We start from the raw sequence: 13,629 nt of genomic DNA on the forward strand, positions 1-13,629 counted from the left end.
CAAAAGAGGGACAGCTGGGAGCTATGCATGTTCATAGTGGATCTACTTATTCCCTGTTTGAGTTTTCCTTTTCCACTTCCTGCTTTGAAAGTTCAGGAAAGCATACTTTATTAGAACAATAAATGAAAAATGTATCATAAAAAATAATCAAATTATTACACAGTCTTATGGAGTACAAGTGCTATTTTGCAGCTGCCTGTGACACTCCCTGTCTGTCCTCAGCTTTCCTCTGTAATCATGTCACGTGGTATTTGAGCTGCAGCCAAGTAAATACAGCAGTTCATGGACTGGAGACAGATCCAGCATTATCAGGATGGCTGTGAACATTGCTGCGACACTTCTCCTGGCTACTGGTGTCACTCTCTTAATTTACCTGATTAAATGGTGGATAAATATAAAGAGGAAGGATCTGCCTCCAGGGCCGACCCCTCTGCCACTTCTGGGCAACGTTCTGCAGCTCAACACCACAGAAATGACACAGTCTCTGATGAAGGTAAGTCAGAATGATGCAAACTAGACTAAATGCATGCCTTGCAAGCAAGGCTATACCTGACAGTAGGCGTTAGGAGGGGGCGTGGCCATGTGATGGAGCGTATCAAATAAACCCTCCACAATCCACCATGATTTAGCTAACAACTGCGTTTGCATAAAAACAATGACATAGAGCTGGGTCACACTATGAGCGCTTTTCTTAGTGCCAGTGATTTGAAAATGTGCATGCTAAAGTAATGCTGTGGGTGAATTTGAAGGACAACTGTAGTGAAAAGAATATGAAGGCTGCCATATTTATTTCCATTTAAAGAGAACCCGAGGTGGGGATATGGGGGGCAGATTAATGACATGGCTGCTTAATGACATGGCTCTGTGTCCCCCAGAGGCCGCTCTCTGCCCCCCCACCGCCGCACTATAGCCCCCCCGAGTTTAGCGACAAGATTTGTCACTAACTCGGAGGTAAATAGAGGGGTGAGGATGCACACCTCAAACAATTTGTTCAGTTGCAAAACATATAAAAGTTACTCTGGGTGCTGCATCATAAATAACAACAATCCAATATATAAAACAAGATACGCACACCATGCGATTTGTATTGCAAAAAGAAGTGTATTGTACAAAAAACACATAGAGTATACAATCAGACAAATGTACTACACAATTAATAAGATCAAGGATACAACATGATTTAACAATGCGTATACATAGCAATGTCCTCAATCAGATATAAACATATATATGAGTCAGGAGAAGTCCCTGTGTCTGTACCTTTAAGGCTACAGCGCTAGTGAGCAATATACATCTGAAATCCTTTAGTGGGTGCATTGCATGTATAGAGTCTTCAGAGTTGCCATAGACAAGTATTGCAAAAAGTAGTTCTACACAGCGTGATGAAGGGGGCAAACCCCGCCAAGTATTAGGCCCGGTTCACATTGGCGTTTTTTTCGGAACCAAAACGTATACTGTACAAACGGAACGGGTGTGAATGGATCCAATGTTAAGCTATGGATCCATTCACATGCGTCCGATGGTACGGATACGTTCCGTATGTTCCAGTCCACGGATCTAAAAATTGCTGCAGGCCCTAATTTTCCGGACCATTCTGCCTAGCGGAACAGATCCGGACAAAAAAATACTCCAGCATTGGGGCAATGTAAAACGGAACGTTTCTTCACACTAGTGGCATGGGCCGACGCAAATCTAGCGACGGGAGGGTGAGGGGAGGATGCAGCAGCCGGGCGGGTGAGTGAGGGAGGGTTTATGCATACCTTATTTTCATTAATAGCCAGCCGTAGAGGCTTCCGTCTTCTTCCGTGTCATGTGACTACATGACGCGTCATGTGACTAGTCACATGACGTGCTGTGTAGTCACAGCGGAAGAAGAGCAAGCTTCTACCGCCGACTGCTACGGAAGATTAGGTATGTATTGCTCAGTGAAAACGGATCCGATCAATCATTGATCAGATCCATTTTCACTATGTGAACCGGGCCACGGACTGAGCCATCCGGATCCGGTGAAGCGGTGACTGGATCTGCTCACCGAATCCTTTTGGCTCAGAACGCCAATGTGAACCGGGCCTTACCCAGACAGATGGCGTTGTTTCGAACAAGTGTTCTTTATCAATGGGTGTAGGCAGAAAGTGGCAGACCAAAGCAGTAGTGGTGGCGGAGAGATCCTGCAGGCTGTCGGTCAGAGTATCCATTTTTAAATGCAGAGGGAAGACAGGGGGAAGCTGTCACACCGGGACAGCTCCAACCCACAGCTCCCCCCATCCCTCCTGATCCCCGGGCAGTGCTGTGAGCAGAGATTAGGGAGTTTTACTCACTGGGGCTCGCTCTCTCTCAAGCGATGATCGCTGATTCTCCTATGCGTGCAGTTCCAGGATACTGTTTACAGTACCATGGATGTGGCTGATGACGTCATCAGCCGCATCCTCGGTACTGTATACAATAGCCTGGGGCTGTACAGCGGAAGAGAATCAACATTCACCGCTGGAGAGAGCCTCGGATGAGTAAAACTCCCTAATCTCTGCTCACAACGCGGCCCAGGGATCAGGAGGGAGGGGGGGAGCTGCAAGGGGATCAGGAGGGGGGGAGGAGGTCGGAAGTGAAAGAGGGAGGGGGGGGGGGGTCAGAAGGATGAGGAGGAAGGAAAGGAGAGGGGGACAACATGTCCGCCGCACTGCTCTGCCCCGCCAGCTCTGTGGGCTTCCCTGGGACTGATGGATGCAGGTTGGCACACTGAGTAGCTCAGATCGCTACCCACAGTATGCTGACAGGCGTTCATCAGTCCCAGGGATGCCCACATATGCAGAAAAAGCAGAGCAGGTGAGGCAGAGCAGCTAGAAATCTCCCTGGAATGGACGAGCTTGATTAATCCATACCGATTTCATCAAGTTTTACCTGTACGAGCCAGGCTCGTCCATATCGCTAGGGAGGTTAAAAAAATTGGCTGTTTTTTTTTTTACTTTTTTTGGGGGGAAGGGGGGGGGGGTAAATTATCAGCACTGGGTGTCAAATAAATTCCCTAGGTGCGCCACTGTTTCTAGTTCACCCTGCACCCACTTTTCCTCCTTCCCTTATTTAACGGATTCAAAAACACCATGAAAGATGTGAGGATGTGAGGGGAGGATGTGAGGATGTGAGGATCTGCTGCCCGGCTTCCTGGTTGTGACACGCTTCCGCTTCCGCCCGCCCACCTCGTAGTGCTCTGGCGTCTCCGAGTCTCCGAGTAGATGTGCCGGCTAATGCGCAGTCTGACGCCCGCTGATGCCCCCTCGCTGAGCTGAGCATGCATCATTTCACCATTGCTTCTGGACGGAGCTCCTTCTGTTTGGCGGTGGTCTTCCTTCACTGCCCGCATCTTGTAGAGGCTGCCAGACTGGTATTGTATTGAGGGGACACGAGGGGGGAAGACGGGGGAAGGGGGGAGGCGTGCTCCTGTACCTAAGGCTGGACGGTGCCTCTGCAGTTTGTATGCAATTTCTTTTTAGGTAGCATATGTGGTGATTTCCCTGCATTTTTATGGGCTGCACGTATGCTGCTATCAGTTCACTACAGTTACTACAGCTAAAAGTTATAATTGAATGTGCTGTCCATGTGCTGCCGCTGTATCATTGATATACAACTGATACATAACTGATACATAACTGATAACTGATACATAACTGATATACAATTGATCTACAACTGATCCACAACTGATCCACAATCGCTAATCAAACCGTTGCTGTCAGTTGCCAGCTATGCTGCTGCTATGCAATTGCTATACAGTTGCTATTTCTATGCTGATGCTATGCTGATGCTATACAATTGACTGCTGCATAATCTCTATTTAATTGCTAATCAAACACTTTACTGCTACTTTGCTGCTACGCAAAAACTTTCTGGCAGTGTTGGCCGTTGTTAATTAGCTGGCTGTCGTTAATTAATTAACTGTTATTAATTGTTAAGCACAAAAAAAAGGGAAGGAAGAAAGAAAAAAAAAAAACTGTTTTGCTGGGTGGCCTGCCGCTGAGGGTGGCTTGGCGGTGTTGGCTGTTGCTGCTGTGTGTGTGATCCAACAGTAATCCTATGCTGTTGCTGCCTCCGTTTTTTTGTATGTTCCGGATGCTCTGATAGCACCACGGGATACCCCGATATTCGGATACTCTGATGTCTCTGCTGCCCTTGTTGTTGTGGCCATATTAGTCTACTAATCTGCCAATCTCCAGGTTTTCGAGACCTGAAGATATCCTGAGTGCTTACCCCTTAACAGTAACTGTTTGTTTTTTTTGTTTTTTTTACATAAGTACCTACCATACAATATATCACAGTTGAAGAGCAAATAAGGAGAGCTAAGTACAATCTTTTTTAAACAAAAAGCTTTTTCATTCTGTACTGGTTGTGTGCTGTCTGCTGCATAAGGGCCGGTAGGACTGTAAGACTGAACTCTGGCTATGGCTACAGGTACAAGGAAAAATAAGGGAAGCCAACCCGAAAAGGGCCTACACAATTTTGGCTTTGGCACAGGGGGAATGGGTCATGGGGAAGACACTTCAAGTAAACCATCAACCCCGAATAGAAAAACAGAGGTTATGTTTTCTCCCCAAGGGTCAGTAACGCCGCAGGATATTAACAAACACATAAAAAAATTTCAGAATTTTGCGAAGTGGTTCAAAAATCAGCTAAAGAAAATCAAGGGCGGGGAGAAAAAAATACTAAAGAGTTGCAACAAGTGAATTCACAAGAAGTGCAACATCTAACCCCACAATCAATTGAAAATGGTGTTAACCGGGAAGCATGTTGTCAAAAGGGCCCTATACCCGATATAAACATAAGGGAGTTAATGGAAGAATTTTCCGCAAAGATAAAAGTGACTATGGTGGAGACAGTGCAATCCACAATTAAAGAAGCCGTGAGTAGTGAATTCAAAATCATTAAGGAAGAACTACATCAGCTCATGGATAGAATGGATAGGCTGGAGAAAAATCTGGAGGATACGGTTAAAACCACTAACAACCAATCGAATGAATTAGCAACACATAAAAAAATGCTAAAAGAAATTACGTTAAAAATAGATGATCTTGAAAACTGGAGTCGGAGAAATAACATAAAAATTAGGGGTTTTCCTTCAAACATACCGGCCAAAGAATTACCCTCACTAGCACAAGAGCTTTTCAGAGACCTTTTAAATAAAGACACTGAAAATAAAATTGTGATTGACAGGATCCACAGGATCAGCAGAGAAAGATCACTAAAAAAGGGGAAAAGTACAGATATCCTGTGTAGGATTCACTTCTTTCATGAAAAGGAAGAAATCTTAAAGGGACTCCGAGCAGTGCAGAAACTATGGAAAGATGCACATCATTTTAAAGCTCTCTTTCTTCTCTTTCCAATGATATATAAACCACCACCCTATGCCTTTTAGTTTTCGCTATTTTCGCGATTGAAATTGCCGCAGCCGCGATTTCAATCGCGAAAATAGAGAAAACTAAAAGGCGTAGGGCAACGATTTAGGTGTCGTCAGAAAGAGGAGAAAGAGAGCTTTAAAATGATATCCATCTTTCCATAGTTATATTGTATTACACAGGCCGACTTTTTGTCAAAGCCAGCAGCTGCATTCAGCAGAATGGAGCTGCTGACACTGGGGAAAGTGTCGTCCTCTGTAATACAATATAACTAAGGCTTGATGGATATCATTTTAAAGCTCTCTTTCTCCTCTTTCTGACGACACCTAAATCGTTGCCCTACACCTTTTAGTTTTCTCTATTTTCGCGATCGAAATTGCGTCCGCGGCAATTTCAATCGCGAAAATAGCGAAAACTAAAAGACATAGGGTGGTGGTTTATATATCATTGGAAAGAGGAGAAAGAGAGCTTTAAAATGATATGCATCTTTCCATAGTTTCTGCACTGCTCGGAGTCCCTTTAACCACTTCACCACTGAGGGGGTTTACCCCCTGACCACCAGAGCAATTTTCACCTTTCAGCGCTCCTTCCATTCATTCGTCTATAACTTTATCATTACTTATCACAATTAAACGATCTATATCTTGTTTTTTCCACCACTAATTAGGCTTTCTTTAGGTGGGACATTATGCCAAGAATTATTTTATTCTAAATGTGTTTTAATGGGAAAATAGGAAAAATCTTGGAAAAAATTAATTATTTTTCAGTTTTCGGCCATTATAGTTTTTAATTAATGCATGCTACTGTAATTAAAACCCATGAAATGTATTTGCCCTTTTGTCCCGGTTATAAAACTGTTATAAAATTGTCCCTATCACAATGTTTGGCGCCAATATTTTATTTGGAAATAAAGGTGCATTTTTTTCAGTTTTGCGTCCATCCCTAATTACAAGCCCATAGTTTATAAAGTAACAGTGTTGTACCCTCCTGACATAAATATTTAAAAAGTTCAGTCCCTAAGGTGACTATTTATGTATTTTTTTTTATTGTACATTTTTTTATTTTTTTTTAATTACAAAAAAAAAAAAATTGGGAATGTGGGAGGTAATGAGTTAATTTTTTGTGTAAGAGTAATTTATTTGTATGTGAAAAATGTGTAGGGTGTAGTTTTACTATTTGGCCACAAGATGGCCACAGCAACTTTTTGTTTTAATGCGACCTCCAAACGTCCTTCCGGAAGCTTGGAGGAAGTACTTGGAGGCTGGGTAAGATCACAATGATCGCGCTGCCCATCGGAGAGCAGCGGATCATTGCGGGGCTTAGATCAACGAACGGGAATGGATTTTCCTGTTCATTGATCTCCGGGCGAGCGGGCGGCGGCGTGTTTACTAGCGGCGGGCGGCGTGTTTACGAGCGGGGGAGTGCGCAAAGTACGGATTTCTCCGTCCCTGGGGGTTAAAGGATGGAAAAAGGGACGGAGAAATTCGTACGCGTGGGGGGAAAGTGGTTAAATAAGGTTAAATAAGGCCCGCTCACTGAGTAATTTTGATTTCAAGCGGTGGAAAATTGAGCTTTTCCCTGATCTTTCAAAACGAACTATCGATCGCAGAAGACAATTGAAACCGTTACTGGAGGCAATTAAAAAAAGGAGGGGCAATATAGCTGGGGATACCCCTTCTCATTGAGAGCAACGGTAGATGGGAATACATATAACTTGACAGATGGAGAACCACTAGTAAATATTCAAAAGGCATTAAAGCTACCCACAATACATATCCCGGGTTGGGAAGACACTTATGCATGATACATGTCTTATGGGTAGGGAAAGTAAATGATCTATTTTCTAGTATAGGATCAATGGGGGGTGATAGGAATAACTGTCAGACTGGGCAGCAGGGGCTCTATTCCTGTTACCATTGTTGTTTGACAGGTTTAGAAGAGTCCGACACAAGAAGTCAACAGGGTTGATTGAGAGGACTAGATCAAAAAAAGCGATTGTTGGTTGACGGTGTATGATGTATGTTCTAAGGATGACTGGAGTGTGTGTGTGGCAGGATGGATGTATATTTCATGCCCTGGAGCCCCTCCCCCAGCCTGCATCTCCTCTTGCCCATCATCTTGCATTGCCCTCCTCTAGCCGTGGTCTATTGTTTTTGAAAATAAATAAAGATGTGTGAACTAAAAATTCTTTCTTTGAATGTAAAATGAGCCAATTCAGGCTGTAAAAGAGGAAGAATTATTGATGTATTGTTAAAGAATAAAATTGATATTGCTTTTATCCAGGAGACGCATTTTCAGTTAGGGAAGGCCCCAACAATTTTTGATAAAAGATATAAGAAATGGATTAATAATCCTAACTGTCTCAAAAAAACATGTGGTGTAGCAATTATCATAAGAACGGGTCTCGATTTTTCTGTTGATAGAATTTATAAGGACAATAATGCCAGGGAACTTATTGTACTGGGGAAGGTAAAGGGAGAACTTGTAACACTTGCTAATATATATGCACCAAATAGAGGCCAATCTGCTGCTGTAATCAATTTTATTAATAAAGTTAAAACTAAAGCGAAAGGGACTATAATTCTGGGAGGAGACTTTAACTTACCGTTAAACCCTGAACAAGATACTTCATAGGGTAGGTCATATTTGTCCAAAAATGAAATATATGAAGTTCAAAAAACTATTAGTAACAATAGAATGGTTCATATTTGGAGGATTAAAAATCTCAACGAAAGAGATTACACTTACTTTTCACATGTTCATCAGAACTGTTCAAGAATTGATTATTTTTTAGTCCAGCAGGATATTATATTGTCAGTGACAGATGTAAAAATAGGACAAATCACCTTCTCGGATCATGCACCGGTGATAATAACTATATTATTAGGGAAAAGATTTATTGAAAGTAAACAATGGAGATTAGATGTCTCCCTGCTGGATAACACAGATTATATGCAACAGATTGTGAACGCTATCAAAGACTTTATAGATCTGAATGAAAAATCTGTCTCCTCGTATGGTATCCTAGAAGCAGTAAAGTGTTGTACCGTGTTAGCCATGAGTAAAAGCAAGAAGTTTTGAATCAGGATGATACCATTTATTGGCTAACTTAGAGATGGATAAACAGTGAGCTTTCGACTTATAAAAAGCCTTCGTCGGACTGGTTCTTGACCAGAACTGAAAAACACAGCTTATATACACTGACATACAGAGGAGAAACATTCTTTAGCAAACATAAATGTAATTAGATGCCTTAACTGTTACTGAGGAGGCTTTCCCAGGCATCCTATCTAAATTGATAAGATCAATAGAATCCTCAACATGACATAAAGCAGACTCTGGTGATGAAGAGACATCGTAAATTCCAAATTCAAATGGTAACTGGCCTGGTTACATGCACCATTAATTCTAAGCTTAAGAGAATTGTGGCATTTAAAGCCAGTACCTGAAAGCAAATAAAATGAATAGTGACAGCGAATTCCATCTTACACAGCATATGGCACAAAAATGAATGAAACGATAGAAAAATTAAAATTAAAAGAACTGTGGCATTTAAAACCCATCGTACCAGCACAAGAAGTTGGAGTCCTTGTTTAAACCATCTTGTACAGTTTTGAACCAATGTATAAACTTAGTTTCTTGTGTTAGTCTCATGTTTCCCGATTTGAAGCCACCCATTAATACAGTGACGCGAAAATCGCTTAAACTGTGTCCAGGTAAACAAAAGTGTGTTGGTATTGGGAGATCAGTATAATTTGTAATATCCTTTTTCCTGCTGTTAATAGTGGATCTGTGGTGTGTCATGCGATCCCGCAGTGGTTGACTTGTTTCTCCCACATAAATTCCTTTGGGGCATTTTGCACACATGATCAGGTATACCACATTAGATGAGTCGCAGGAAAAGGTGCCTTGTACTTTGTATTCCTGTTGTGTACCCGGTATTAGTATCCTGTCAGTGGAATGGATGTATTCACAGGTCCCACATGTTTTCCCTCGGCAGGGGAATGTTCCATTCTGTTCTTGCCTATTTAAGGCACTCCTCACTATCATCTGCTTAAGATTGGGTGGCTGTCGGAACGCAAGGAGGGGAGGTTCAGGGAATATCTTTTTCAGTCTCTGATCCTTGTGTAGAACAGGATGAAGTTCTTTTGCAATCTTTCTTAAGATTTCCAAGCGTGGGTTGTAGGTTACTACCAGTGGGACACGGCTCTCTTCCTGGCTCTGCTTGTACTCCAGGAGCTGAGTCCTAGGGATGTTGTTAGCTTTCCTGATTTGGGTCTCAGCCATTAGAGGATTGTATCCCTGTTTTATGAAATTCTTCTTCAGGTAACCCAGGTGTTTGTCTTTGTCATCCTTGTCAGAACAGATCCGATTGCATCTTATTGCCTGGCTGTAAATTATGGAATTCTTTATATGTTTGGGGTGGAAACTGTCATACCTGAGGTATGTGGGACGATCCGTCGGTTTGCGGTACATGGACGTTTGTAAGCTGTTCTCTCTGATGTATATGGTGGTGTCAAGAAAGTTAATCTCCTTGTGAGAGTAGCTCAATTTCAGTTTGATTGTGGGATGGAAAGCATTGAAGTTCCTGTGAAATTGGACAAGATCCTCCTCACTTGCAGACCAGATGATCAAGATGTCGTCGATAAAACGGAAGTAGGCCATGGGTTTTATATGACAAGTATTCAGGTATTCTTCTTCAATCTTTGCCATGAAGAGATTTGCGTACTGCGGTGCAAACCGTGAGCCCATTGCCACTCCCATTTGCTGCAAATAGAGGTCCTCCCCAAAAGTGAAATAATTGTGTGTGAGAACGAATCTCATTAGTCCAGCAATTGAGTTTATAGGTGTGCCCAAACCTTGAAGATATTTGCGACAGGCCGCAATTCCATCATTGTGGGGAATGTTGGTGTACAGAGACTCTACATCCATAGTGGCAAGAATGGTGCCTTCAGGCACTGGGCCAATGGCTGCCAGTTGGTTCAGGAGGTGTGTAGTATCCTGTATGTAGCTGGGTCTTTTACAGACTAGAGGCTTCAAAATGTTTTCCAACCACCCTGAGATATTCTCTGTGAGAGTTCCATTCCCTGAGATTATGGGCCTGCCTGGGTTCCCCTCTTTGTGGACTTTGGGAAGCATGTAAAAGCAGGCGGTTCTCGGCTTTTCCGGGATAAGAGTCTGTACACAAAGCCTGGTGTTTACGGGCAATTTCTTTACCATCCTATTGAGTGCCATCCTGTACCTTTTTGTTGGGTCCTCCTGTAATTTGGCATAGTGCATGGTGTTAGACAACTGTCTTTGTGCCTCCTGGATATAGTCATCGGTGTTCATGATGACTATGGCACCCCCTTTATCCGCTGGCTTAATAATAATGTCCTTATTCTCCTTAAGGGATGTGATAGCTTGTTGCTTTTGCAATGTTATGTTATGAGCCAGTGTTTTTCTTTTATTCAGAACCCTGTCAGAGATTTGGCGTCTAAATTTGTTGATGTATTTGTCCAGGGTAGGATTTTTTCCAGCTGCAGGGGTCCATCCGCGTTTTTTTGTGGATCTGGTGTGTGTTGGCTCATTATCAGTAGTGTTGCAAGATTCCTTGTCATAGTAGTGTTCCTTGAGACGTAGCTTCCTGAAGAATTGTTCCATATCACCACAGAGTGCAATCTTGTCTATGGGCTTTGCAGGGCAAAATGACAGGCCTTTGGACAGTACTGCCATTTCAGCTTCAGTGGCCTGATAAGAGGAAAGGTTAATGACACCTGTGGGTTGCTCTTTCTCTGCTGCTGCGGTATCCAAGTGTCCACTCTTTATTTTGAGTCTCTGAAGTTTTTTCTTCTTGTTTTTAACTAAGATCCTCTGCAATTTCCTATAAAAGGTCTGTAGCTGTTCCCATGCTCCTGTGGGGTCATCAGTTAAAGATGATTTCAGACTTTGTATATGGTCCTTCACAATCCTCTTCAGGTTATAGCAGATTTTTATTAGGTTGTTTCGTACTCTCTCCGAGCTCCTCCTGCAGATTTGTTCTGCAAACCTGCTATTGTATGTATTCAGGGTGGGATTCTGTATCCTCAGTCCTTGTGGTATAAGGTTCTCCTTTTTGCATGTAGTCAAGAAAAAGATGTCGCTGTCCAGCTGTGCAAGTTTCTTTAGGTCTTTTTTCAGTTCCAGGAATGTGCGGTACATTGCGGTATCTTTCAGCATAGTAGAAGCAGTAAAGTGTTGTACCGTGTTAGCCATGAGTAAAAGCAAGAAGTTTTGAATCAGGATGATACCATTTATTGGCTAACTTAGAGATGGATAAACAGTGAGCTTTCGACTTATAAAAAGCCTTCGTCGGACTGGTTCTTGACCAGAACTGAAAAACACAGCTTATATACACTGACATACAGAGGAGAAACATTCTTTAGCAAACATAAATGTAATTAGATGCCTTAACTGTTACTGAGGAGGCTTTCCCAGGCATCCTATCTAAATTGATAAGATCAATAGAATCCTCAACATGACATAAAGCAGACTCTGGTGATGAAGAGACATCGTAAATTCCGAATTCAAATGGTAACTGGCCTGGTTACATGCACCATTAATTCTAAGGTTAAGAGAATTGTGGCATTTAAGCCAGCACCTGAAAGCAAATAAAATGAATAGTGACAGCGAATTCCATCTTACACAGCATATGGCACAAAAATGAATGAAACGATAGAAAAATTAAAATTAAAAGAACTGTGGCATTTAAAACCCATCGTACCAGCACAAGAAGTTGGAGTCCTTGTTTAAACCATCTTGTACAGTTTTGAACCAATGTATAAACTTAGTTTCTTGTGTTAGTCTCATGTTTCCCGATTTGAAGCCACCCATTAATACAGTGACGCGAAAATCGCTTAAACTGTGTCCAGGTAAACAAAAGTGTGTTGGTATTGGGAGATCAGTATAATTTGTAATATCCTTTTTCCTGCTGTTAATAGTGGATCTGTGGTGTGTCATGCGATCCCGCAGTGGTTGACTTGTTTCTCCCACATAAATTCCTTTGGGGCATTTTGCACACATGATCAGGTATACCACATTAGATGAGTCGCAGGAAAAGGTGCCTTGTACTTTGTATTCCTGTTGTGTACCCGGTATTAGTATCCTGTCAGTGGAATGGATGTATTCACAGGTCCCACATGTTTTCCCTCGGCAGGGGAATGTTCCATTCTGTTCTTGCCTATTTAAGGCACTCCTCACTATCATCTGCTTAAGATTGGGTGGCTGTCGGAACGCAAGGAGGGGAGGTTCAGGGAATATCTTTTTCAGTCTCTGATCCTTGTGTAGAACAGGATGAAGTTCTTTTGCAATCTTTCTTAAGATTTCCAAGCGTGGGTTGTAGGTTACTACCAGTGGGACACGGCTCTCTTCCTGGCTCTGCTTGTACTCCAGGAGCTGAGTCCTAGGGATGTTGTTAGCTTTCCTGATTTGGGTCTCAGCCATTAGAGGATTGTATCCCTGTTTTATGAAATTCTTCTTCAGGTAACCCAGGTGTTTGTCTTTGTCATCCTTGTCAGAACAGATCCGATTGCATCTTATTGCCTGGCTGTAAATTATGGAATTCTTTATATGTTTGGGGTGGAAACTGTCATACCTGAGGTATGTGGGACGATCCGTCGGTTTGCGGTACATGGACGTTTGTAAGCTGTTCTCTCTGATGTATATGGTGGTGTCAAGAAAGTTAATCTCCTTGTGAGAGTAGCTCAATTTCAGTTTGATTGTGGGATGGAAAGCATTGAAGTTCCTGTGAAATTGGACAAGATCCTCCTCACTTGCAGACCAGATGATCAAGATGTCGTCGATAAAACGGAAGTAGGCCATGGGTTTTATATGACAAGTATTCAGGTATTCTTCTTCAATCTTTGCCATGAAGAGATTTGCGTACTGCGGTGCAAACCGTGAGCCCATTGCCACTCCCATTTGCTGCAAATAGAGGTCCTCCCCAAAAGTGAAATAATTGTGTGTGAGAACGAATCTCATTAGTCCAGCAATTGAGTTTATAGGTGTGCCCAAACCTTGAAGATATTTGCGACAGGCCGCAATTCCATCATTGTGGGGAATGTTGGTGTACAGAGACTCTACATCCATAGTGGCATGAATGGTGCCTTCTGGCACTGGGCCAATGGCTGCCAGTTGGTTCAGGAGGTGTGTAGTATCCTGTATGTAGCTGGGTCTTTTACAGACTAGAGGCTTCAAAATGTTTTCCAACCACCCTGAGATATTCTCTGTG

At 42.6% G+C, this 13,629-nt stretch overlaps 1 protein-coding gene across 2 annotated transcripts in view; it reads left to right on the forward strand.

The window, feature by feature from the left end:
* The first annotated feature begins 279 nt into the window (after positions 1-279).
* LOC137528921 (cytochrome P450 2H2-like) overlaps positions 280-13,629 on the forward strand; it is a 75,930-nt gene continuing 62,580 nt past the window's right edge. The window contains exon 1 of one of the 2 annotated variants that reach the window (XM_068250686.1): positions 280-493. In XM_068250686.1, coding sequence (XP_068106787.1) covers positions 314-493 — 180 coding nt within the window. In that variant the 5' untranslated portion in view covers positions 280-313. The remainder of the gene's footprint in view (positions 494-13,629) is intronic. The other variant, XM_068250687.1, reaches the window with a different exon arrangement.

The sequence above is a fragment of the Hyperolius riggenbachi genome, chromosome 8, assembly GCF_040937935.1.
Source record: "Hyperolius riggenbachi isolate aHypRig1 chromosome 8, aHypRig1.pri, whole genome shotgun sequence".
Lineage (NCBI taxonomy): Eukaryota > Metazoa > Chordata > Amphibia > Anura > Hyperoliidae > Hyperolius > Hyperolius riggenbachi.